Below are 27,086 nucleotides of genomic sequence, written 5' to 3'. Positions count from 1 at the left end.
TGCTTTGCAGCTTGTTAAACATGTGCCACGACATGTTCATCTCTATGTCATGCGTCGTGGAGCATTGCACGATTTGTGACAGCAAATTTTACTATCAATTTGATAGCATTTGGTAAAACTTCCAACGCCCCCCATTATTTTGTCTGACGTCCAATTGACGCAAACTAAGTGTTTACAAAAAGTTCTTTTTGAGCTTTAACTTAATAGCTTTGATTTCATAACCAAATTATTACACAATCAAAATTTTAATACTCTTTTCAAAATTCACACTTTTTCAACAATTTTTGCAAAACTAAGTGTCTAATTCATTTACCAAAAGTCAATAGTCAATGACACTATTTAAACTACATGTAAGACACCAAAACAAGTGTGTGCAATGTATTATATCATATTAAACACTTGTAGATTATAATTTCACTACTCAACCCCTTAACATCAAAAACATACAAGGGGGAGTTCAAATCACTTTTCAACAAATATTTTATAATCAACACATATTATGCCTAACCCTTACTTGCATTAGTATTTTGGTCCTATTACAAATATCAAATATTATAAACTCACTCCCTAGGGTCCAAAATATACTTACATCTTAAAATTATATAATGCAAGTAAGAACCAAAAATGGACTAATCCTATTTGACAATTTCAATTGTCAGATACACATAACGACTCAAAAATAAAGAGGCCTACTAAATAGAATCCCATTTTTAAGCCTCCGGTTGCTTTCCTCTATCCAATCCTCTTGAGCTATTTCTTGCAATATTGAAGATAATGGGGTAAGTATAACCACTTAATAATCAAGATCCAACTAACCTATACTAATGCATATCAATTAATTTAAATACAAGTGAAAAATATAATCAATTCTCCAAACCATATAAAACATTTGAGAGTATAAATTCACATTTATAGGCATAATAGCACATATTTAGGAAATAATGCTTTTTAACAACTTTCATGTAGAAGAGAATTTGTCACACTATCAAATGGCATCTACTCAAGAGTGATTAAGACTCAATTCATGATATCCATCATTAAAGTCACAATACAGAAAACTATGTGCCCTTGCTCACTATATGCATAATCACATCTCCCTTATATCTTTTTTGTTCTTCTAACATGAAATTGTGGGCTATAAACACAATGGGATAGTTTATAATCTATGACTTCCCTAATCTAAACACTTGTGAGAGTATTACCCAGCCAAGGCTCACCCAACTCACTTGTGAAACACGATTTCTCCCATTTTGTCACATTATAGGGTGTCATACTTTCTAAACTACCTTTCTCATTGAACTAGTGGATAGCTAGTTATGTTCGAATTTCTTATTGAACAAGTGGAACAATCCCTCATTGAACAAATGGGACGATGAATATATAAACAATGGGACAAGCCATCTACTTGGATGGAAGCCTTACCACATAGATTTAATTCTTTACTCATCTTCTTAGGTAAACTCTTACCTCTCATGATCATGCAATGCATATTTATACAATAATTCACATTTAACATACTTCATAGAATTCCACATAAATAGTTTCATTGAACTCCAGCATTTTGCAATTCATTGAACTTCTACAATACATATACTCATAAAACATCATTGATAAGAAATCATTATACTCTCTAAACATATTTTCATTGAATTGTAAATCAAAAAGGTCATTGTACCTCATACATTCACAATCATTGAATTTCATAAATTTCAAAATTATTGAACTCCTATCAACTCAAATCATTAAACTCTTATTTTCACGATCATGGTATCTCACACTTTGACAATCATTGAACTTCATAATTTCAAAATTATTGAACTACATTAAATCGCTACTTCATAGTGGGCTTTTCAAACAAAGCAAGCCACATTTACATTTTAATCAATTTTACATAATTTAATTATCAAATTTTATTCAACAAACTAATTAACACACAAAAGTATAAGATAGAATCCCTCAGTTACCTCAAACATTTGAAAGGTCAAAAGTTTCACCTTTTACATACTCACTCCCAAAGCTTCCAAGAAGCTAGAATGGTGCTAAGTGTAGTCACTCGACAAACATTTACAATGCAACTCATCAATATCTACATTTGGGCTAATTTTTCACTAATAATTTAACACTTTTTAATGCCTAAGATTCATTCTTAACTCATGTAAAAGTATTCATAAAGTTTCTTAGCTTCCTTTAACCCTCATTAATATCATTGAGTTCTTTAATGGTCATTAGTGGAACTACATTATTTTCAACCAACACATTTATGAGAATTTTCGAATATTTAATACCCTTCAACTACCAATTACCATATAATCATAAATACCAAGTTTACTTAGATCAATCTACTCCAATTAATTTTATTTAAGTTAATAGATTTAGAACCATATCTTCTATGAACCAAAAATTACAATTATCAACCAAATTTTAACTTCTACCAATAAAAAAATAGAAGAAGAGAGAAGGATTTAAATAAGGAAGCTTACCTTTATTGTTTAGGAGTTCTAAAATACTCTAAATATTCAGATTCTTCAAGCCCTAGCACTGCTCTTCCACTGCTCCCTCGTATTCCTTTATTTTTCCTCTGTTTTTTGCTTTATTTCACAAACTTATGACAGCAAAAATATGACCACGCGTTATGGTGGACGCACAATATGTTACGGTGTATGACACAAAAAGCACCTCCCAAGCTTGTTACCACACATGCACCATGACGGCTTATCCACAAGCTGTGGCGCGTGGCATAGAACCTCCCATTCAGAATTTCTTCCTCTTCTATTCTTGAGTGATCCAATTCTCCTTCAGACTCACGTTTAGGGTTGAAATTGAAACCAAACCCACCTGTTAGGCCTTTCTAACCACATACTTTACTAATACACTGAATTAATTTGATTGGATTTATTTAACCTGGTTTAAAATTGAGGAAGTTACAAACTTCATTATCAATGAGCTACAAACAACCCAAAATGCTAATGTCATCATATTCATCACATTTAATGAGTTGGAGAATGATGCACTGAACACTTTATCTTCTATTTTCCCTCCACTTACACCATAGGGCCTGTCCCTTTGCTTCTCGCTCAAATTTTAAAACCCAACCAATTGGAATCCAGTGGTTCCTATCTTTGGAAATAGGAGACTCATTGCATTCAATGGCTAGAATCCAAGAAACTTAAATCTGTAATTTATGTTAATTTTGGAAGCATCATGGTTATGACTTCAGAACAACTGCATGAGTTTGCTTGGGGATTAGTCAACAGCAAGAAATACTTCTTGTGGATCACAAGGCTTGATCTTGTGAAGGATGGCTCGATGATTCTATCTCCTGAGTTTCTATGTGAGACGAAAGAAAGAGGCCTGATAGCTAACTGGGGTAAACAAGAGAGAGTTGAATCATCCTTCAATTGGAGGATTCTTAACGCATTGTGGATGGAACTCTGATAGAGAGTGTGTGTGCAGGGATTCCAATGGCTTATTGGCCCTTCTTCGGAGACCAACAAACTAACTGCAGGTATGCTTGTGTAGAATGGGGCATTGGGGTTGAGATTGATAAAAATGTGAACAAAGAAGTGGTGGAGAGAGTCATCAATGAGTTTATGGAAGGAGAGAAGGGGAAGGAGATTAGACACAACGTCTTGCAGTGGCAGAAAATTGTAAAGGAAGCCACAGCACCAACTGGTTCTTCCTCTATCAACTTGGAGAAACTGATCGACCATGTTCTGATCAAAGGGAAAAATTAAGGCTTTCCATGGAAAAAAAATTTTGCAAGCATCTGATCATTTATTGTTTTTTTTTCCTGCATATATTATATATCTCTAAACTATTTATGATTTGAACTTATCATCTCCTACAAATCAACATGGACATCTTCATTTAGAAATCTAGTTATCTCAAAGTAGCATTGATTAAAATTATAATTTTGATATGGTTTGTTGATCATCTACATAGTTATCATGTAATATGTTAATTCGGTCTTCTCTGTATAAGGCGAAACCTGTTCTGTTCGATGCAATTTAATTATAATGTGATCCCGCTAAACTTCTCTTCTATTTCTGGAAACTCAGAGAAGCAAGGGCATAATATAGCTAAAAAATGTAGAAGCTCGTCCAGCACAAAAGTTAATCTCTCTTATAAGTACGGAGAGAAACTTCCCGGAAGGCCTTGCTGCAATTTGAGTCTTGGGATTTTGTTCATTTAAATCTTAACTTGATCCTAAAACTGTCTTTGATAGTAACTTGCCTTAAAAAAAAAAAAAGTTCGAAAGTAATCTTGTTCTATTAAAACATTGAAAATATTTGAGCTTTCTACCAACGGCTATTGCATTCCAGCTTTGGCATGCCCCTTGTCCATGAGGTTCATCGGTTGAGTCGTGATACCTCACTAGGACGGGCTGGGCTAATAGGCCGAGGCTGAAGTACAAGCCTTTAGACAAATAAAAACATTTTTTACCTTTATTCACTTTTAAAACAAATGTTTATTCATTATTCCCTCCTAACCAAAATATAAGATATTGATACCTAGTTTAGGGTTTTCACAAAATACTAGTTAAAACTTTAATTTCTTAAAATTTTTTTATATCTTTTCAATTATATCCTCATTAAAATTAAATACTTCTATATAAAAAGCTTGAAAATAGTGATTAAAATTTTAATATATCATTTTTTTCAAAAATAAAAAATAAAAAATGACGTAAATGTATAGTTGCAAAAATAATTATAAAAATTATTCAATAAATATATTTTAGACCAAGTAAAGTTTTTAAAAGATATCTTCTATTGTGATTTGTAGAGAGTATTAATTACTTTTTGAAAAATAAATAAAGAGGTAGAGTATTAATTTTTTTTTTTTCAAAATCACCTTTTGTTTAAGTCATGTTTTTTAAATCGACATAAACTTAAAAAGTTATTTCAATTTTATACCACTCTAATGATTTAATTAACTCTCTCTAATTCCTATTATATAGTTAGAAATGTTACATATTTAGGACAAGCAACAGTACTTACTTAAGAAACAATGTCAAACATGAAAACTAACAGGGAGAATGGGATATGAAGATCACTAAAATAGAATATTGACATATAAACCCCACAAGATGAGCTAATTAAACTAGAGTATCATTTTCTGACAAGAATTTTCCCTATCAAACTATCATATTGCTCGTATTTTGAAATTATATTAGAGTTTAATGTTAAATAATTTTCATATAATGATTATACACTTTGATTATGACCAATAACAGCTATTAGTTAAATAGCGATAATTTTTTTATAAGTATCAACTCTGGTAGCAGCAAGAAAGTCATACTAATGAGTCACAGAAATGAACTATGAACTTGATCAAAGCAAATAGTCTTCTTTCTAATTTTTTTTTTTTTTATTTTCCTTTTTCCCAACAGAAGCAAAAATCTTACTCTTAATTAACAATAATTCCTAAAAGATTTTGAGGTTTAAGTTTTGGGAACTTTCAGCCGTCCCCAACCTTTCCAATTCTGAGAAAACAGGATACCTGGCAACCTTAGTATGAGATCCATCTTCAATCCAAGCACTCTTCAATCTTTCAATATAATCCTCCCATGGAACTCCCGCTCCTTTCTCCTTCGCTGTCTGATACGGTGAAACAGATGTTACATACCTCAAGTAAGCCCCCAAATCCATCTCCTTCTCCATCACATACTCGATCGGTCCCGTATCATCCGCTCCGGCCACCGGCTCAAACGGAAAATCGATGTTCCTGTAATTATCTTCCCACATTGCAAGCCGTGGATCCCAATAAGGCCTCAGTTTCACTTCGTACAATTCGTCGAACACCTTGTCTACATCGTCGGTGACTCGTGGCACGTTGTAACCCCAAGCAGCGATTACTCCGTGAGACTTCTTGAGCAACCATTTCACTTGCCGGTAGAAAATCGGGAGGTCAAACCAGTGAAGGGCCTGAGCAACGGTTAGGACGTCGACAGTTCCCGCCGGCGCCACGGTCTGTTCCAGCTCCATCATCGACAGCGTCGAAGGTGTGTGCTTGTATCTCACATTTGGGAGCTTCACTGCGAATTCAAGCTGCTTCTCACTCGTATCCGTGCCGATCACATTCTGGTATATCTCCGCTAACTGGAATCAATTGGGATTCAAAACATGATTAAGCCATTAACAGTTTAAATCGATCAATCTATTCAGGAAAAAAAAAAACGAAGAGAGAGTCGAATAATGAGGAATTTGAGGAAAATTATTTGAGAGGAAAAGAGAAGCAAGCGCACAGATTGGGCAGCCTGGCCGTTGCCGGTGCCGACGTCCCAAGCGAGATGATGAGAGGGTGTGCTGGAGGCGACGAAGCGGAATAGTTGGGAAGGGTAAGTTGGCCTTGAATCTGCATATTGCCTTGCCTGATTCTCAAACAGTTTTGCCATGTTTGGTTTCAACTTTACAACTACTCCCAGAAATCAGAATCTAGCTGCATAATTAGTATGCGCTTCTTATGTCTATATACTTCCAAAATTTAGATGACCTTTGTGACAATGCAAAGGCAATTGGGATGGTGACGAAGGTTTGCGTTGACAAAAACCCTCCCTTCAAAGATATCATTAATATAGTTCATTGTTTTTTAAATAGGGCCGCATATTGAATCAAAAATGCCAATACTTCAAAGTTTGTATAATTGAGTTGGAACGATGATTGAACCGTTAATACAATGATTAAATTTAAAAAAATTATATATACATATAATAATTTAAATATAAGAAGTAAAGATGAAATCGTTATTTAACTTAAAAATAAAACCAAATTTTTAAGATTGTCATGATTGAACAATTCATATAATACAACATAATATTAAATAATTGAAAAAAAGGATCATTTTCTAAAAACAAAAAAAGGGGTCATTTTTTGAGTAGTTCAGTTTTTGAGAACCGAATTTAATTCCAAATTTGATCCTGATTCTTGATTCAAATGTTGGTCCAAAACGGTCTAATTCTGCCCAACTTTCTAAACAATCTTTTAGTCAAACTGAGCTATTAACGGCTTCGGTCGACAATTTGATCTAGTTTTTAAATCATTGATATAATTAAATGTTTTCTTAATAGATAACTTTGTGTTGAGGGAGGCAAACCAATATACACATTTGGTAGCTCAACTTTTTATAATCTTTTTTATTGTGATTTCTTTAATTAACTAATACTTAAAATTAACTTTTTAATAGTAAGGTGTTCAATCCACTATTTTTAAATGTTTAAGAGAGAATTGTACCACATGAAAATTTAAAATATCAAATACTTCTAAACAAACAGTTGAGAGGTAAAATTTTCCTTAACCCTTAAAAACTGAACAAATTGTTGAGAGGTAAAATACTCCTAAATCCTTAAAAAAGTGTGTGTGAGTGAGTGTGTGTGTGTGAACAAATAGTTGAAAGATAAAAATATTCCTAAACCCTTAAAAAAGTGTGTATGTGCGCACGTGTACGTGCTCTTCTAAACCCTCATTTTACCACCCAAACCCTTAAAAAGTGTGTGCATACACACACGTGCATGTTTGTGTTCGTGTGGACATGCATGCTTGCGCATGTGCGCGCACGTGTGTGTGTGAAGGAGAATGATAGATAGATACGATAATGTCAATTTAACAAAAGTTAAGTTTCCTTGCAAATATTTGTTTCAAATTTTAAAATCTTAATTACAAATTAGGTATATTTAAATTTTTAATGTGAATTTCAATTTTTAATTATTTAAATTAATATTTACAAATCATTTTTTTATAAAATTTAATTAAAAACCTAACTATCATTAAATTAATATTTTAAAACCATGATTCACATTATGTCTTCAAACCTCAAAGGTTAGGTGGAGAGGAGCTAATCGGTTGTCACATTTAATTTCTTAATAAGAAGCTTACCGCCAATAGCATATAAGCTCGTCATCTTTAGAAAGCACTTTAAAATGAGGGTGAAAATGATATTATATTTTTAAATCTATGGCAAAAAATTTTCTTAAAAAAATCTTTAGATTCAAATAAGATGTTTCCATTGTTTTTTGCATGAGAAGGCCAGAGGAGTGTGTTTTCAAAAGGTACGATTTACCTGACTTTTGAAATCAAAAATTAATTCTTGGAGTCTTTTACCACAATTTTCACAAATGCAAGTGCTTAAAGATAAAGGGAATGAAAAAGTAAAGATTAAGAAACATGCAAGACTTACATGGTAAGAGTAACCATGATATTGATAATGATAAAAAAAATTATAAAAAATAAATAATGTCAAAGGAAAAGCATTAGTATGCTATTACTACTTTTTTTAGGAGCTGGTGCTCTATTATTTGCTAGAGAATTTTAGTGCTCTCTACTAAATGTGTGGCACAATAAAGGCAAGATGTTGAATTTACTAAAGAATAAAAGAGGTCACATTGGATGAAATAAAAAATGATGCAGGGTCATAGCTTTTGTACCAAGCAAATAGATTTTGGGGTTTAAGTTTTTGAAATGTTAAGAGAGATTGTGTATAGCAATGTTTGTCAACCATATATATGTGTGGTGGCTTCTCCTATTATAAGCACAAAATGGTAGTTTTTTCATGGCTTCAAACTCCACTTTTTAGAGCCACTAATTGCAGTTTTCTCCATGTTTCTCCACTTTTGCCTCCTTGTTGAAGTAATGCATGTTTGACCAAGTCTTTCCATAATTTCCTTCCTTCTGAAAGACCTAAATGGATTTGGTCCAAAATTATACTTTTTAACCCAAATAGTTACGTTTGGGGCAAAACTCATATTTTAGCCTAAATAATAGCTTCCAACCTACGAATTTGGCCTAGTTTGTTATAGGCTAAATTTGTATGGTTATTTGAATTGTTTTATCTCCAAGCATTCCTTATGTATGTGACATGGAACTTGAGGAGCCAGCTCTTTATTATCAAAGTTTTATGTGAAAGTTCTACTTAAGGAGCTGGCTCATTTTTAATGAAGAGCTCTGAGTGTGGATCTTGCTCTCTATTTGATCCCAAAGGCATGGAGTTTGCCTCTGATTCATCAACCCAAAATAGTTAGGTGCTCTTAGGTAGTTGCCATCAAGCTCTTCATCTATAACTAGTTCTAAAGGCTATGAATAGGCCTTTGGCTCATTATCCTCTTGAAGCTCATCATGGAAGCTATAAGAAGAGTACTCCCTAAGCTCTTCAGATATGCTAATTGGTTCTAACAGTTATGAGTTAACTTGTGACTCATCGTCCTCGTAAAGTTCATCCTTATAGCTAACAGAAGAGTGCCCCTCAAGCTTAATGAATATACTCTTGAGGGATTTGCAATAACTTTTAAGAGATTCTTTTCTTTATTAAGCTTTCCATTTTATTGCAAGCATTTCTTCTTTAAAGCATTCATAGTAAAGCTAGGTCTCAAACTTATTGATCTTGGCTTTATATTACATCGATCTCTTGCTTAGAACATTTACAATACTCATTTATAACCATGATGAATTGCCCTAGAGCATATTGGATCATTTCTTGATGCTCTATATTGCATTATGAAGTTCCTAATATCTATTCAAGGTTCTAATATATGGCTAGAAAGTTATCCTGCACCTTAGAGCTTTGTTCACCATACTCGTTTCTAGATTGTAACAAAGTTTATAAGTGTACTATACTTATAGTATCACATTCCAAATCTTGAGATCTGGTATAATGTTTGCCATTATTTCTCAATTTAAGGGTATGGTTCCATTTCAGTTTTACAAGGATGTGGTCTTATTCTTATTGGATCCATAACTCTTCTAGAGTGCAATTTATAGAGTATTATTCTCCTAACATTCTAGTTCCCATATTACTTATAAGTATTATGGTTCCCAAATCACTAGCTCTTAGGGAGCCAATGTCATTGATTTCAAAAGTGTATGGTTCTATGACTCTACTAAAGCACCAATCTCTAGAATATGATTCTTTAGGTATTTTGGTTCCCAAATCACCTTTGAATATTTTGGTTCTTAGATCACTAGCTTTTAAGGATCCTAGGTCATTGATTCCAGGGTGCGTCATTCTATAACCCTATTAAATCGCCAATCTCTAAAGTGTAGTTGATACGCACTAATCACTTAAGCACTCAAATTAAACTAAGAAATACTCTAATATGTATAGAGAGCAACCTAGGTCGAATCTCTTACGAAATTGATTAAAAATTAAGACCTTAATTATTTATATTTATCAAGAACTGTAATAATTTGATTTGGTTTAATTGATTAGGCATTAAACAGGCAAAGGTTAAATGAAAACTAATTTTTTTGTATTTTTAAGATTTTGGACAAATTTAAAAAATGGTTGAAATATGTGACTAAAATGCAAAACAATGATCTTCCTAGGCACATAAACTCCCTCTTATCCTTGCTCTATCTAAATAATTCCCTCTTAACTTCAATTGGTTTAAAATACATTCTAGTAACCATTATGACTTAATGCTCTTAGGTTCTTTAGATTAACTGGGACCCTCAATTAACCTTTAAAACTAATTATGCTTAAAGAAATCCAATTGACTATGAAGTTAATTGCCAATTTCAGCCCTTGCCTTAACCAAGTGAGACCTCAATTAATTAGGAAAAATGACTAGCTAACTCTAAGTGTGCTTAATGCATAACCATGACTCACAAGCTTACTAAAGGTGACTAAAAATTAAATGCAGTAAGGGATTGATTAAAATTAGATTTGGATAGCACCAAAATCACTATGACTACACCTCAATTAGAAAATAAACAATATAATAATATCATACAAATTCAACCAAGTATCATAAAATTCAATTCCAACAACCATCATCATTACAATGTCACATGCATCAAAACTCAAGGAATTAAACAAGATATAAGGGATAAGAGAAACTTTCCAAATTCAAGAGGTCAAAGAGAGTTTATCCATGCATCTTAAGAAGAGAATACAAGTTTAGCCACTCCTCATTAGCATCCCTATACGCTCTTCTTATTGACCAACTTTGAAAACTACTATAGATGAAGATCGTGAGATTTGGCTAAGATAGAAATGGAGTGGATGATGAATTTTTTATGGGTTACAGTATGGATTATTAAGGAGTTTAATGATGAGTTTAGATAGTGAAATAGAGGGTTTTAAGGTGGATAAATATCCTTATTCATCTAGACTAAATTTCAAAATTCAAAAATTGCTCTCTCTCAAAGCATTGGTCTCTCTTTATGAGTATTGTACAATTGTCACCAATGTGATGATCAGTAAGTAGTCGTTTTTCATCATGAGAGTGAGTGTTTTTGCCACCTACTATGGTAGAGATCATTGCTAGAGTGTTTGTGAGTTTGTTCTTTGTTTTTCTTTATTCCAAACTTTCTTTCTCTTTGACTTAAGTTGAAAATTTTAAGGGCTCTTTGTTTTTTCTATAGACGAAGGTGAATCATCTAGAAATCTTTGTCTATGAAAAAAATGCTCTAGGGAGCTTTAATTAGGAAAATCTTCTTTAAGCAAAAATAGAATCACACATTTGTGGTTTATATGGTTCAAAATGGTTAGGGTTTAAAGGAAGGAGGAGATGTTGATACCATCGAAGCTGGGGACCCAAATACTTTCATTTTCATATTCAAAACAATTAAGAACAAGGAGCATATTCTACAAGGATGACCCTGGTTAGTCCATACTTGCATGATGAACTTACACACTTGGAATGAATATATGCCTATAGTTGATGTTGACTTTAATCGAGTTCTTTTTGGACACAATTCCACAATCTACCTACTGCTGCTTTATGTTTAGAAAATATTATTCAAATGGGTGCTCAAGTGGGGGATATGTATGGATTGAACATCTTGAACCAAATGGATACATTTTCAAAATTTCCTTTGGGTTCACATTTTGATTAATATTAGAAAACTCTTCCACCTAGATTCTGGTCTTCAAAACCAAATCATTTAGAGTTTTGCATCATTATAAAATATAAACAATTGCAAAGTTGTTTCTTTAGTTGTGGTGTGATTAGACATAATAGTAGGCTATGTAAAAATCCATCCCCTTTTTCAAGTGAAGAAGATAAAAAGTATGGGTATGGATCTTGGCTCTTTGCCTCTATGGCCAAACTTGTTGATGCAACTTTAGTTCATTACAAGAAGGAATGGTCTGAAAAGAATAGCTAGTTGAGAATAGTGATGCATGGTCAACAAGATTTCAATAAGATCATCATAGATGAAGGAAGAAGTAGGTATACAAATAGTCTAAGGCATCCCTCTGATACGCACTAGTGTAAGGGCCATGACACTGAAGATGGTGCAGCACAGGGTCACATGACCAAACAAGGACAAAGTTTAGCTTTTCTCCATTTAGGCTTCACATAATCAACATCTCACTTCTAATAGATCTACACCTACTCTCATAAATTTTTCTCTTGATAATAGGCCTCCTTCCATTATCTCTTCCCCACCAAAGACTACTTCTTCTCAATGAACCTAAAGTTCTATTACCCTGTACAGAAGAATCAAAATTCTATGTAGCCTATTTAAAAATACCTCTTTTCCCCAAGAGGAAGACTCTGTGTATTCTAAGGCTTTGGTACCTTACATTCCTGTTTCCCTATCGACTAAAGTTTTTGTTAAACTTAAACATGTGGATTTAGAGAGAGATTCTAAAGTCATCAATTTATCACATTAAACTAAGCAAAGAAGTCTTTTTTTCTGAGAGTGTTGAGCTCGAAACTACCTCTCCTCAACTAGTTTCCACCTCTAAGATGGAGAAACAAAAACTCAATGCTCCAATTACAATTCCTGTAAGGCGAGAAACAAGACAATCACTTCAACAAAAGGAGATAAAGACACTTTGAAAGATGAAGGTAACCTTGTTAATGTCCTAATTGCTGTTGAGATTAACTTACCAGATGATTATTTCATATTTAATTCTAGAATTGATGACTCTATTTCTTCTACACTTGATGAAGGCTCTAATGGCTTAAAGCTACTAGGGAGCCATAAATCTTCTTTTGTGGAACTACTAAGGAATTGCAAAGCCTTTAGCAGTCCAAAACCTTAAAAAGGTAATTTTCAAGAATAAGCCAGTTGTTGTCTTCCTAATGGAAATAACAGGGCACCCTACCTTAACCAAATTAAGAGAAGATGTGGTCTAAGATACTCGTGGTATGTTGACTCTTTTAGACTTTCTAAGTCTTGCCCTTTGGTGGATTGATGATATTCAGGTTTAAATTCTCTTTTCTTGTAAAAAAATACATCAATGTGGCTCTATTTTCTTCTGCAGGGGAGGTTCCTTCTTTTGTCTCCTTTATCTATAGACCCCTTATTGAAGTGAATAAATGACAGGTATGGAATGAAATTAGGAATTAGGCTAAAGGGGGTGAAAGAATCATGGTTTTGTCTAGGAGATTTCAATGATTTCTTCTCATTATCTGAAAAGATAGGGGGAATCTTCAAGCTATTCATCGAATCTTGAACTTTTAAATTTTTGTTGTAAATTGTGGGCTTCTCGATTTAGAAACAAAAAGGTCCAAATTTACTTGGTGTAATCAAAGGGTTAATGAAGAGTGTGTTAAGGAACGTATTGATAGAGCCATAACCAATTCAACATATCATGAATAGTTTTTAAATTCTTTGGCTGTTCATATTGACTCTGTCGCTTTAGATCACTACTTTTTAATTATTTTTCTATGTTACCAAAACAAGAAAACTCCGTGGTCTTTCAAATATGAGATTAGTTGGGCCTCCCACCCTGATTTCTAGAAGATTATCCAAAAAAAAACATGGTTAATTAAAAACCCCTCCTCCTAGTTAGTACCTCAGTTTGTGAATTGCACTGAAAGATGTAGTAGAGAATTAATTGTTTACAGCAAGAAAGCCTTTCCAATTTCCAAATAATAGAAAGGTGATTAAGAGAGTTCTCAAATAGATTGAAGACTTAAAGGAAGGAATTTTTATTGCTGAAAAGTAAAAACATGGTTTATAGCCTAACAAAAGAACTTGAGAAGCCATGAAAATAAGAGGAAACTTATTGGTGGAAATGGTCCCAAGTTAATTCAATCTCTTTAGGGGATTTGAACATTTAGTTTTTCACAATTTAACAAAGATAAGAAGGCAAAGAAATCAAATGGTCAAACTTTGAGATAGCTTAGGCTATTGGTGTTAGACAGACTAATAAATTGTTCTTTTAATTTTTAATTTTTATTAGAATCTTTTACTAGAAGCCAGATAAGAGATCTTAACTTGGTTCTAAGCTATGTTCATCCTTGCATTTCTACATCACAGAATGAATTGTTGGTCTCTCTTATCTCTAAAGAAGAGGTCAAACAAGCAACTTTTCAATTAGGTGCTACAAAAGCACTGAGACTAAATGGATTCAATGGCCATTTTTATCAGTCTTCTTAGGAAGAGGTCTTAGGTAAACTAATTGCTCAAATTCATCTAGATAGGGTAGTGAGGTGGGGAGACCCGCTCTCTCCTTATCTATTTATTATTGTAAATGACACAATTTTGTTCTTTCATGCTGATAGAAATAATTGTAGAATCATCAAAGAGCTCCTTCAATCCTATTGCAATGCATCAAGAAATTACCTTGGTCTACCTATTTTGTGGGGTCGTTTAAAAGTGGTAGCACTTATGTATATAGTAAGGAAGAAAGTGCATAATTGGAAAAGCAAATTCCTAACTTTTGCTAGTCGAGAAATCATGATTAAAAACAACATGCATTAGAAAGCTTGGGACAAGCTTTGTGCTCCTAAATATCAAGGGGGACCTGGTTTTTTTTTATTTTATGAATTTCAATGATGTGTTGCTTACCCAAACTTCCTAGCATATATTGAATAACCCTCAATAACAATAGGTCCAAATCCTTAAAGCAGTGTATTTTCCATATTGTTCGTTCTTGCAAGCTAACCATGGTCCTAAAGCTTCTTAGGTAGCAAGCAGCATTTTAGCTAGAAGAGATTTACTTTTTAAAGATGTTTGTTATAGGGTGGGATTTGGTAGCAATACTAGTGTTTGGACTAATCCATAGACTAATCCATGAAGTTGTTCTTGTCACACCCCAATACTAAAAGTATAATCAGCATGGAATATGAGAAATTTAAGCTAAAATATTAATATATAGAAGTTATATATAATAATAAAGTTTGTAAAGTTTTAAATGTTTTGTATAAATTTTGACAATGTCTTCCCAATAATTTGAACCTCCCAAAATCTCCACAACAACAAAACCTATCAACAAGACTAGCAAGGAGACTAGCTCTATTTCAACATTTTACATAATAACAAGATAGACTAGGGCCTAACTATGATATACATGGGGCACTAACTTATAATTTATAAAATATAGTAGAAGGCTTCACTAAAAAGAATAATTACCATGTGCTTCCTCTTTCCAAAAAGTAATAGGGTTCCTCAACAATCCATAAGAAGAACAGGGTCAAGTACAATATTTGAGATTAAAGAAATTTTTAGTGAGTAGCATTCCAATCAAAATTATAATAAAAAAATATGAAGATTATAAATAATAAATTTAACTTTAAATGACTTAAGGAAATAATGAATTATATCCTTAAGTTGGAAATAATTAATGATTTTTCTCAATAATATGATCGTGAAATTAAACAATGCCAACATAATCAAATATATATGTATAAAAAATCTTTATTGCTCATAAAATATAATATTTTCAATAATAGTGTAGTTTGATAAAGTACTTTTAGAGAATTACTAGAGAAATGATAAATTTTAATTTAAAATTTAAGAGGGCTTTATCAGAATAAATAACAAGTGTGGATACACAGTATACAAGGGTAAATAATTAATCAAGCATGGATATATAGTCCACAAGGGTAAGCAACTAGTCAAACATGGCCGAAAGCCATGAAACAAGCGCAAACATGAAGCTTATGAAAACAACCATGAATACGATACCCACAAATAACCATCCCTTTGTTTTACATGTATTAGCTTACGCTTGGGGCTAGCATCTTCTACAAACACCCTGTTAATTAGGTGTATCATGGAGCGCCAATGACTAACGGAACTACCGTTGGCATTCAGTGTTTTGAACTCAATCCCCCTCATTAAAATCAAGGATATATAGAGTAAGAAAAATAACTTCAAAATCTTCACTGGCGAATACTATCCAACTATTATTTTTCTATTACCTAAATAATTTATCATTTTCTCCGTACATGAATCATTGCATTTTATTTCAATGTAGAATTAAATAATTAAGCCGTTTATGAAAAATAATACCAGTTGTTGTATATATTCTTCAATCATTACTTATCAATAATATAAATCCTTAATAAAATTAACACGTATTCATAAATAAAACAATTATAAAAAAAGATTTACATGAATGTTTTTGCAATTTATAACAAATAATAGTAAAATTTAAATAAAGGGATTTTATAAACATTCTACCAAAAATTAATTTAAAACGCTACCCACTCACCTAAAAATTTTAAAAAACCTTATATTCAGGTTCCCTCAATTTCTTGCTTACTCTAATGATGCCCCCAAATTAATCTATCACATAACCCAACAATCCTTGTGTCATTATAAATTTTTTTCTTTCTTTAACAATAAAGTTAAATTAATATTTAAGCTCTTCAATAACCCTTTATATGCCTTATTAACCCATTAAAAATTAATTGAACCCACCAATAACTTCTATCAAGTAGCTCAAAATACTTGGTAGCATTCTATTTCTACCATTGACATAACCTTTATTCCAAACTTAACAAAATCTTAATAATTACTCTTTTGTCTAATAATTTTCCTCTAGGTGTTGTATAATTCCAATAGGTAGATCAAATTACTCTTTGTATGAAGACATATATTTCCTCAATTTGCTTATATAATTCCTCTACGCTCTACTATTAAAATTAACTATCTTATTTTCACCAATTTCTTTTTTCAATCATTCCTACAAGCATTATATAAGAACATTTACAATTCTTTAAATTATATGGCAAGCATCCAAGCAAAATCAATAACTTCCAACATTTGGTTTCTTCACCAAATTTTCAGCTCAACATCACCATAAAAAATTTCCAGCATGACCCAAAACATCACTTTAATCCTAACTAAAAAAAATGTCTCAACAACAATGATAAACAGGGATTACATCGATCAGCTGGAGAAAGAAGGCTATGATTCGGTGGTGCTGTATAATCTGAAGAGGAAAGAAAGAAAACAACATCTTACCTCAACAAAGCTCAGTGGCAACAAACATAAATTAGCCACTGAACAACGTCGAAGAAGAAGATAAGGGTTCCAATCTGTCATACACACAAAAAGGAAGAGATTGTAATTTCAGCCAACAATAAAAGCATCAGCTACCACATATACACACACAGGACTTCGACAGTAGGGAAGGAAGAAAGGAGAAAAACTGACCACTCGTATATGCACCTCCATTCACCACAAAACAGAGCAATAAAAGTAAGGAAGATATTCAACCTCTCCATCTCACAAAGACGAACCGAGACAGAGAAGAGGAAGTAGGTAGCAGCAAAGATAGCGACCCGATGGCAACCTCTTGTCGACAAAGAATAGCACGATGACAGTGAAAGAGAATCAGCAACCCAACTCACTGTGGCTGGCGAACGTGATTGAGAACGATGACAACGGACGAAGCAACAACAGTGAAAATAGACACCCAATTGACAGTGAGCTACAGACGTTGATAAGAGTCAGAGATGAACCGACTATGAAGGTCTAGAGAAGTGTACAATGGCGGTAAAGGAAAGGAAATGAGATGCTCTGTTTTCTTCACATGAAAGAAATAGTTTCTGATCAAAAGAAGGGGATTGGGAAAAATTGCGAAAAAGAGCATGAGAAAATCACAAGAAAAGGCATAAAAAAAATTATAGGAAAAGACACGAGATTTTCTTAAAATTTTAAAATTGCTCAGAAATATTTGGACACTGGATTCTTAAGAAAATTTCTAACATAAATTCCTATAAACTATCCCTTTCTACTTTGCTATAAAACTTATTTAAATAGAATATTCATTAGGAAAAAAAAATTGTTCAATTTAAAATTTAAGGTCATTACAGTTATATATTATGACCCTTCAATTTTTTAAATCAAATTGTGTCACATCAGGCATATGCTTTTGGAATATATTTGCAATCAAGACACGGCTAGATTTAGTTGCAGTTAAATCTAATCCTTTTTTAAGTGACATAGTAGAAAAGATGCAAAGTAAGTATTATAAGTATTAGGGAAAGGCAAAAAACATCAGTCTATTGTTGGTGATAGTGATGATTCTTGATCCTAAATATAAATTTTCGTATGTTGATGGTGCTTTTAAACATTTTATTGGTGATTGCATAAAGAGAGAATTGACGTAAAATGAGATTATAAGGCTCTTGTATTGCTTATTTAATAAGTACACAGCAGTAATTGCAATTAGTGGTAGTAAACCATCTAAACTGTTATAGAGGTGGGGCAGGTGCAAGTTCCTTTACCTTCTAAAAAGAATTATTGATGTGGCAGTGTAAGATTTCTTAGCCACTGCAATGAATATAAGCATCCAAAGAAACCAATTTTAGAGGTAGAAGAATATGTAAATGCAAAGAGTTAGTCAATACTTATAATGATAAGTTTAACATTTTGGCATGATAGAAAGTGAATTCTTTCAAGTATAAAGTTTTGAGTTTAATTGTATGTGATTTGTTGGCTATAAATGTCTCTACAGTTTTTTTAAAATTTGCTTTTAGTATTGGGAGTCAAGTGATAGATACTGTTAAGAGTTCGTTATCTTCAAAAATGGCTAAGGCACTCATTTGCACCCAAAATTGACTATCATCAACATCATGCACCCTACTAGAAGGGATTTATGTTGATTATTTTGATGAGATTTTCCATGCTATTGATGGTAATTTGAATTTTAAATAACCTATTTGATTTGTATTCTCCTTCACATTTTTCCCATATTATATATATATATATATATATATATTATTGCTCATTTATCTAATTGTTTTAATTTATTTTGTAGAGGAAGAATCAATAGCTCAATCTTCTATCCTATCGAGTAATGAAGATAAAGATTGATGACTAATGGAGATCCAAAAAATATTGACAAACATTCCTGATTCCTTACTTGATCTTCTATGTTTGTGTTATGTTGTGTAGGTGGTTTTTGATGTTTAAATTTTATTGTGTTTCTTAACTTTACTTGTAATACAGTTTCCATTTACAACTTGTCTGAAGTTGTATATATTTTGGTGTTTAAACTTTTAGAATGATGTTACTTATGGAGTTATAATGCTTTTTGAATTTCTAGATTTGTGGTGGCCTTATGGGATGTGATGTGAGGAATATTAAATGATAAGATTAATGCACTAAAATTATGAATGACTACTTGGGAATTGAAATTATCAATCCTTCTAGTTATTTATTATTAAATTATTGATCCTGTATTAACAAGTTTAAACTTTTAGAATGAGAGTACTTATGTTAAAATTGGAATGTGATGAAAAACATATGTTTCTATAATTTTTTAAATTAAGAAAACAAGTGTAGTAGGCTAAATGGATTGCCCAGACCCACCCAAACCCATTTCCACCCGTTTTAAAATGGATGAAAATAGGTTCATGCAGGTACGGGCAGGTGGCTACCTGTTCAGCCAAAAAGGGGCGGGTGATTGATAAGGTCACAAGTGGCCCGCACCCATCCGTTTTTAGCTCTCTCTGAAATGAGGAATGAATTTTTAATAAAATTGGGGAAAAAAAAAGAGAGAAAACCTTCAAGTGACATGGGGGCAGGGGAGATTATGTTAAAATATGAATTAGTGAACTCTATACGCAACCGCGCGTTTGAAGGGGTTTTTAAAATTTGGTATTGATTTTTCTTTTTTTTTTAAAAAAAAAAAGACATTCTTCACTTAATGATTCGAGGTTGAATCTTTTTCTTATTTGAGTTTGAATCTGATTTCATGTTAGAATGTTCTGATTTGAATACAGGAAAAGATAAAGAATAGAATGTTGTTTTGAACTAGTTTGGTTCCATTAATCAAACCGACTAAAATTGAATCATGCATGGCCGCAAACAGGCAAACACTACCCCTGAACCCTCTAATTTATCCTTTTGAATTTGCCATTGCATGCGTTAATTTTTCTAACAACTGATAAAAAAAATATTAACTGAAATGGAGATTAATATAATAATAATAATAATAATAATAATGTAAATATAATAAAAATTTCATCTACCAATAAGAAGGGACTAAAGATCTTTTACCATTTGATGACCAATGTTCGACTTTTAAGAAAGGTGTCCAATTGACTGTCGGACTGTGTTTACAAATAGAATTGACTCTAATAAAACAAAAACATGTATGTAAAAAAAGAAAATTACATCTAAATCTAATCGAAGAAACTAGATTAATTAACATGCTTTCCCTCATACATGAGAAACGTCAAAGTGGCTTAACGACACCCTTTTTGAATTTCTCAACCAGAGTGATAAAATTATTGTAAGAAGAACCACCAGGTAAAGTAGCAGCCTCAGCTCTGAGTTTCCACTCCAAAGCTTTCTCTCTCATCTTCTTCCCTCTCTCTCCCTCCATAAGCTCTCTCACAAGCCTCTCAACTTTCTCTCTCTTAACCATACCCTCCTCCATCTCCAGCCCTATCCCCCACCTCTTGCAAGCATAGAAACAGTTCATCTGCTGCTCTGCGAAGAACGGCCAACACACCAGAGGCACACCTTCACTGATACTCTCCAACATCGAGTTCCACCCACAGTGACTCAGAAACCCTCCCACTGACCCGTGGCCCAGCACTTTCTCTTGTGGACACCATCCCACGATCATGAATCTTCCTTCAGCTTTCTTCTTCAACTCTTCTTCTGATAACACTTCTTTACTTCCTTCCACGAGATTAGGTCGAATCACCCATAAGAAACTGTAGTTACTGTTAGCGAATCCCCATGCAAACTCTCGAAGTTGATTAGTGTTCATGGTCACCAAGCTTCCGAAGTTGACGTAAACCACTGATTGTTTCTCTCTCGAGTCTAGCCACTGTAAGCACTTGGATTCTGAGTTCCACAGGTTCAAGTCGATCGTGGAGTCGTTGTCGTCGTGGTTGCGAAGGAGCAGTGGTAAGGAGCCGATCGGGTAGAGATGGGGGTAGGTGGATCTGATGGCGTCTAGGGTATCTGATTCAAGGGCTTGGAAGGTGTTGAGGATGACGCCGTTGGCTTTAACGGCGTTGGCCACACAGTCTCTGTTGTAGTTGAACATTGTATCAGAAGGATCAGTAGTTCTGAAGAATGTGGGAATCTCTCTCAGTCTGATTCCTCTCATGGCTGGAATCCAATCTATTTCTGTGTCCAGATAGCCATCGTGTATATTCTTCTCATCTACCATCCAAACAATTAATTGGGGTTGAAACTTAATAATTTCAGATAAAATGCCAAAATATATTAAATGGTCTCTCTCTCTCTCTCTCTCTCTCTCTCTCTCTCTCTCTATATGTATATATAGTACTCTTTTTTTTTGGGTCAAATACTTCTACATTTTTTATTGCGATTTGAATTGTATTTAAATATTATGTAATTCTGTAATTTATCAAAGTGTATTTGTTTTCTTGTTAATAGTACGTATTTATTAACTTTCTAAAAAAAGAATGATAGTCCACCAAAAAAAAAAACAAGAAGAGTGACAGCTATCACTATCCGTTTATGTTGGGACGTTTTCTCCCTCCCACTTACACTTGTATTGTATGGACAGGTAAGTTTGATTAAAAAAAATAAAGCTAAAGTAATTTAAAAAAAAAAACTGTTTATATGTAAATATGATTTTACGAGTGCAGGAGGGAGAAACCAGTTGTGTAAATTTAGCACATGTTAGTCCTTTCTTTCAAATAAAATATTTGGAAGAACTCATACCAATTATTACAAAAGTTGAGCAGTTTACTTCTTTATAAAAACCTAAATCATATATATATATATATATATTAATTTAATTTTTTTCCAAAAAAATTTGAAGATATATGTTCTAGCAATCACTATACAATTACATATATGTATATATGAACATGTATTAAAAATATGAAGTTTTTCATATTATTTAGGGTTAAAGAGCAAAAATATCTACAAATTTTTTCTTCAAAGACACCCAATATCATTCAATGAAGAGTAGTGCAAAAGTATTCGAAGTGTTGATGCAGTGGGTACAAAGGTGTACATTAGTCAAATTTAACAATTTGGGCATTTTTGCTCCCAATTCATCAATATTATAGGCACTTTTGTACCATCCTTTACTTAAGAATACTTGGTGCTCCTAATAAAAAGTTCACAAGTATTTTTGCCCTTTAATCCTATTATTTATGTTTTTTCTTATATTTAATATAATGTATGTATAATCTGATTTTTCGCACATCTAAAAAAAATTAACCTATTATTTATGTTTTTTCTTATATTTAATATAATCTATGCATAATCTGATTTTTCACACTTCTTAAAAAAATAAATACTATATAATTACATGTAACTTATTCATTAATTTTTTTTAATTTTAAAAATTTATTATAGTATAAAAAACCTTAAACAACCTATATATATATATATATATTATGGTTAAGGATTATTTTTATTTTTAAACTGTATACGAAAGTTCACAAATGACCTTAAATTCAACTTGAGGTCAATTTTATCTATCAATCTCAAAATTTTGCTTTTTCCATGCCCTAACATTAATTATCTATTAGTAGGGCTCACATGAATTATTTAAATATTTTTTAATAATAAAATATAATGATGGTACCTACTTTATATTTTTTATTATATTTTTTAGATTAAAAATTTAAAATGCCTCTCAACTAAACAAAAATGGTCAAAATTGTCCTTAAAGTTAAGAGTCATAAGATTTTTTATTCCATTAGCATACCATCTATTATGTTGATTTTCACCATTAATAGGCCACATTTGCATTTTTGAATATTTTTAGTGGGTCCTATATTTTATTTTTTTATAATTTTAAAAAAGCACACCTCTCTCTCTCCCCCTCCCTCTCTCCTTACTCTTCCTCTCTCCTCTCTCTCCTACTTTCATTCCCTCTCTCAATTGCTCATTCTCAGATTGAAGCAAGTGGAGTAGCGGCAACAAAGCACCTAACATGCTAATTGCAATCTTGTTATTGTTGTGAATGGCCAAGCTGAAAAAATCTTGTTCTTGTAATGGTTGGCGAAGTTCTAGTCATTTAACAATGGCAAATTTGAGGGAAGGTTAAAAATTATGGTAAAAAAAATGGGCTTGGAGCCATCAAAAAGCTGTGGAGTGAAGTTTAATTTTTTATAAATTTGAACAATGAGTTGCTCAAAGGTATGACTTAAGGAGACCAATTAAAAATGTTAAAAAATAGTGGAACCCATTAAAAATATTAAAAAATAAATATGGGCCCCACTAATCATAAAATTAGATGAAATAAACAACAAGGCGATGAAATAAAAAATCTTAGTAGTTGAATGGTATAAATGACTCTTTCCTGATTTTAAGAGCAATCCTAACTCTTTTTACTTAATTAACAGACATTTTAGACTTTTAACCCAATATAAAAATTGGTGGAACCACTAAAAATATTGAAAATTCAAATGTAAGTCTCACTAACAATGAAATTTAACAAAATAGATGGCAGAGTAATGAAGTAAAAAATCTTTATGATTGAGAGATATAAATAACATTTTCTTAACTTTATGAATAATCTTAACCCTTTCTACATAGTTGAGGGACATTTTAGGTTTTTAACTCTATATATTAATATTCAAAAATTTGGCCTCCGGCTTCCATCTAGTTCCGCCCCAGTTTTCATGTAATTAGAATTGTTTTTAAAAATTAAAATAATTTTAATTAATTTCTTAAATTGATGTCAGTTAAGTAAAGATCATTTCATGATTTCAAAAAAAAAAAAAAGTTAATAATAAGTAAAGATGATTTCAAAGAGCAGTAACAGTAGCACTGGAAATTACATAAGGTGAAACCGATCGACAATCTTACGTGCCAGTGTCACAGTTGTCTATGAGGCGATGCAGGCACGTGTTGGGACCATGGGCCCCAATGCCCCATCATCCTAATCTATCAAATGAGGTAAGCCCTATCAAGTGATATGCCAAGTTTGCCAGCAATAGACGTACACCCCACCATTTTACTGGAGCTCATTACGCTTGAAATAATCTGAATTATTTAAATTTAATTTAGGCAGTTTAAATTTAATATTTTTTTATTTTTTTAAATAAAAATGTTATAAATTTAATAAATCTAATAATTATTAATATATGCAAGTTATATTTAATCAGGCTGGTCTAAATTTAACATTACTTTTTTTACAATTTTTATAAATTAACCATACATATTTATTTTGAACTGCTTTGAATTTGATAATACAATAAGCTAAAATTTTTGAATCTAAACAATATAGAGAAAATTTGTATGGTTAATTTATAAAAATTATAAAAAATTAATATTAAATTTGAACCAATCTAATTAAATATGAATAGTATATATTGGAAATTAATAAATTTATTCAAAATTTTATAAATTTTTAATTTAAAAAATAAAAAAATAATATTTAAATTTGAATCATATAGCTTAAACTTAAAGAGTTTAAATTATTTTAGAAGTGATGTGCACCTTCACCTGTGCTGAGTATTGAATGTGCTCCCACCATTTTACAGAAGAAATAAAAAGTGAAAGATACACCAAGGTGAAAATAAATCATTTGGTACAGCAAACAGCATTTGATTACTGATTTCGAATAAATTAATTTTAAAATGTCAAATTTAAGAATATATTCCATCCATTAGAGGCATTTTTAAGAAATTAAATATTTAAAAATATAAAATATTTTAAATTTTTAAATAAGTAATCATTATTTTTTTAAATGTCTCTATTAAATAAATTATTTTATATTTATTTTAAAATAAAATAATTTATTAAATAAGAATAAATATAAAAAAATAAAATTAATTTAAAAATAATAAATTTATTGAAAATAAATTTTAATTAAAAATATTTTAAATTTTTAAACAAAAAGAGTGTAATCACGTGAAATAAAAATATAAAATATATTTATAAGGTTATGCAGCGAACTTGCCAAGATACCACATGTGAGGCCGTTGTCAATGAGAAAAATCCAATACAAGTACGGGATATGAATTACTCCCTCCGTTTTCTCATACAAAATTTTTTTTATAATTTTTTTATTTTTAAATATAAAGAATTATTAGCATATTTTTTAAAAATTATTATATACTTATTAAATTAAAAGAAAAAAAAGATAAATACTCTCATTAATTTATTTTAAAAAAATATTTATTTTTTAATGACAATAATTATGAATAAAATTAAAATATTTTTATATTTTTAATTAAATAATTAATTTTTATTAATTTATATAATTTAATTAAAAATATTTTATATATATAGAGATAGTGGAAGTATTTTCTAGCAGCTTGCTATAATACCCTTTTAACATTTCGTACCATAAATTTTAAAAAAGAAAAAAGAGAAAAAGGTGAACAAAGAGTAGTGGGCGAGTCTGATTTCGGTGCTCAGCAATCAACGGCCGTATTCATTATAGGAAAGGATCTGGGCTATTCAGATTTTAATTTAAATGATACAGATTTTTTTAATTTTAATTTTAATTTTATAAAAATAAAATTTATAAATTTTTTTGATAAATATATTCATTATTAATTTAGATATATCCATCATCAATCTAACCAGTACTGATTAAATTTGGATAATTTAATTTAATGTTATAATTTTTATAAATTAATTATCTAAATATACTCTGAATAGTCTAAAATTAATATTAAATTTTTATCTACAAGGCCTAAATTTAAATTTTTTATTTTTATTTTATATTTATTAAAATAAAAAATTATTAAAAAATTTAATATTAAATTTGTCTTGTTCAAAGTATATTTAGATAATCAATTTATAAAAATTATAATATTAAATTGAACCACTTAAAGTCTCAAATTAAAATAGTACTATTCAGATTAATGATAAATATATTTATAAAAAAATTTATAAATTTTATTTTTTAAAAATTAAAATTAAAAAAATCTGAATCATTCAAGATTAAAATTTAGATGCCCAGGTCCTTTTTTATGATAGTGGGCGGAATCCAGTGGATCTCATCCACTTTTGTCTCTCTGCTGCGTGATAATCAATCCGTTGAAGGTAATATTTCAGATTTGTCGAGGGAAGACTTTCGTACCTTTCAATGGGAAAAACCCTCTCTTGTGAAGCTCATCGAAGTTAAGGTAACCCAACATCCCACAACCACTCGGAGTGAACAGCACGAATTCAGGTATACCGAACTCCTCCGCAGCTTTCATCGCAAACCCCACCACCCCATCGCAAACTATGCTGCTCACCGGAGGCACGTCCGGCGAACCACCCTGCTGATGCTGCAGCTTGTCTATCAGCTCCCTGAACGAACGCAACCCTTGTACAGGCATCGACCTGCACAGCGCCGGCAGGTCAAGAATCGACCGTTTGTTCTCCGGCGGCAACCCGTCCGAGATGGCCTCGAACTGGAAGCCGGGAACGCCCTTAACGGTATCGGGACCTCTGGAGTTGAGGAGGAGGTTGAAGTTGAAGTGGGTGAGGACGAAGGTGACGTGGCAGCCATGGAGGTGGAGGAGCTTTGCTAGGCTTAGCATTGGGTTGATGTGGCCTTGCAATGGAAGAGGAACACACACCACATGAGGCTTCGCTGATTTTGCTTCCCCCATGGCTTTGGCCACTCAAACCTGATGTCCTAACAGTCATCGCGATCTCCTCACTTATTTATATGGTGATAATTCCCTTAGCTTAATTCCGACATTTTTAGGAGTTATAGACACACACTTTTATTATATTAATTAGTATACAGTAATATGTATGATAAAAATTATATATATTCCATTAATTGCAATATAAAAAAATTATATATATATATATATATATAGTCATAGGAAAAACATAATCTTTGATCCATATAGTTTCATCAAATTTTACTTTTAGTCTCTATATTTTTTTTTTAGTATTTTCAATCTTTTTAGGGATTAAAAATATTAAAAAAACTAAAATTATAGGAACTTGAAAAATAAATGGCACCAAATTTTTTTGAAACTATATAGATTAAAAATA

At 31.7% G+C, this 27,086-nt stretch overlaps 2 protein-coding genes across 5 annotated transcripts; both read right to left on the bottom strand.

Annotated features, from left to right (window-relative positions):
• Positions 1-434: 434 nt before the first annotated feature.
• On the bottom strand, positions 435-6,534 carry LOC129307340 (uncharacterized). Of its 4 annotated transcripts, XR_008592341.1 has the most exons (4): positions 6,245-6,534; positions 5,500-6,098; positions 2,481-3,713; positions 438-750 (listed from the first exon to the last, which is right to left on the bottom strand). XR_008592341.1 is itself a non-coding variant. In XM_054948270.1 (3 exons), the coding sequence occupies exons 1-3, from the start codon at positions 6,392-6,394 to the stop codon at positions 3,467-3,469; spliced, it is 996 nt and encodes a 331-aa protein (XP_054804245.1). In that variant the 5' UTR covers positions 6,395-6,534; the 3' UTR covers positions 435-3,466. The 4 variants fall into 4 exon arrangements, 3 of the variants coding, with proteins under 3 accessions (XP_054804245.1, XP_054804246.1, XP_054804247.1); XM_054948270.1 differs by having other exon boundaries at positions 435-3,713; XM_054948271.1 differs by lacking the exon at positions 2,481-3,713 and having other exon boundaries at positions 446-756; positions 6,245-6,530.
• A 13,668-nt stretch (positions 6,535-20,202) lies between these two features.
• Positions 20,203-26,726, bottom strand: LOC129306526 (7-deoxyloganetin glucosyltransferase-like). The gene is made up of 2 exons (XM_054947166.1): positions 26,170-26,726; positions 20,203-21,308 (listed from the first exon to the last, which is right to left on the bottom strand). The coding sequence occupies exons 1-2, from the start codon at positions 26,687-26,689 to the stop codon at positions 20,365-20,367; spliced, it is 1,464 nt and encodes a 487-aa protein (XP_054803141.1). The 5' UTR covers positions 26,690-26,726; the 3' UTR covers positions 20,203-20,364.
• Positions 26,727-27,086: the final 360 nt, after the last annotated feature.

This window comes from Prosopis cineraria, unplaced genomic scaffold (genome assembly GCF_029017545.1).
Source record: "Prosopis cineraria cultivar Desert tree isolate PC_DT_omini unplaced genomic scaffold, ASM2901754v1 PC3, whole genome shotgun sequence".
NCBI lineage: Eukaryota > Viridiplantae > Streptophyta > Magnoliopsida > Fabales > Fabaceae > Prosopis > Prosopis cineraria.
Note: the sequence above shows the minus strand (reverse complement) of the source record. Positions and strands in the feature narration are given on the sequence as shown.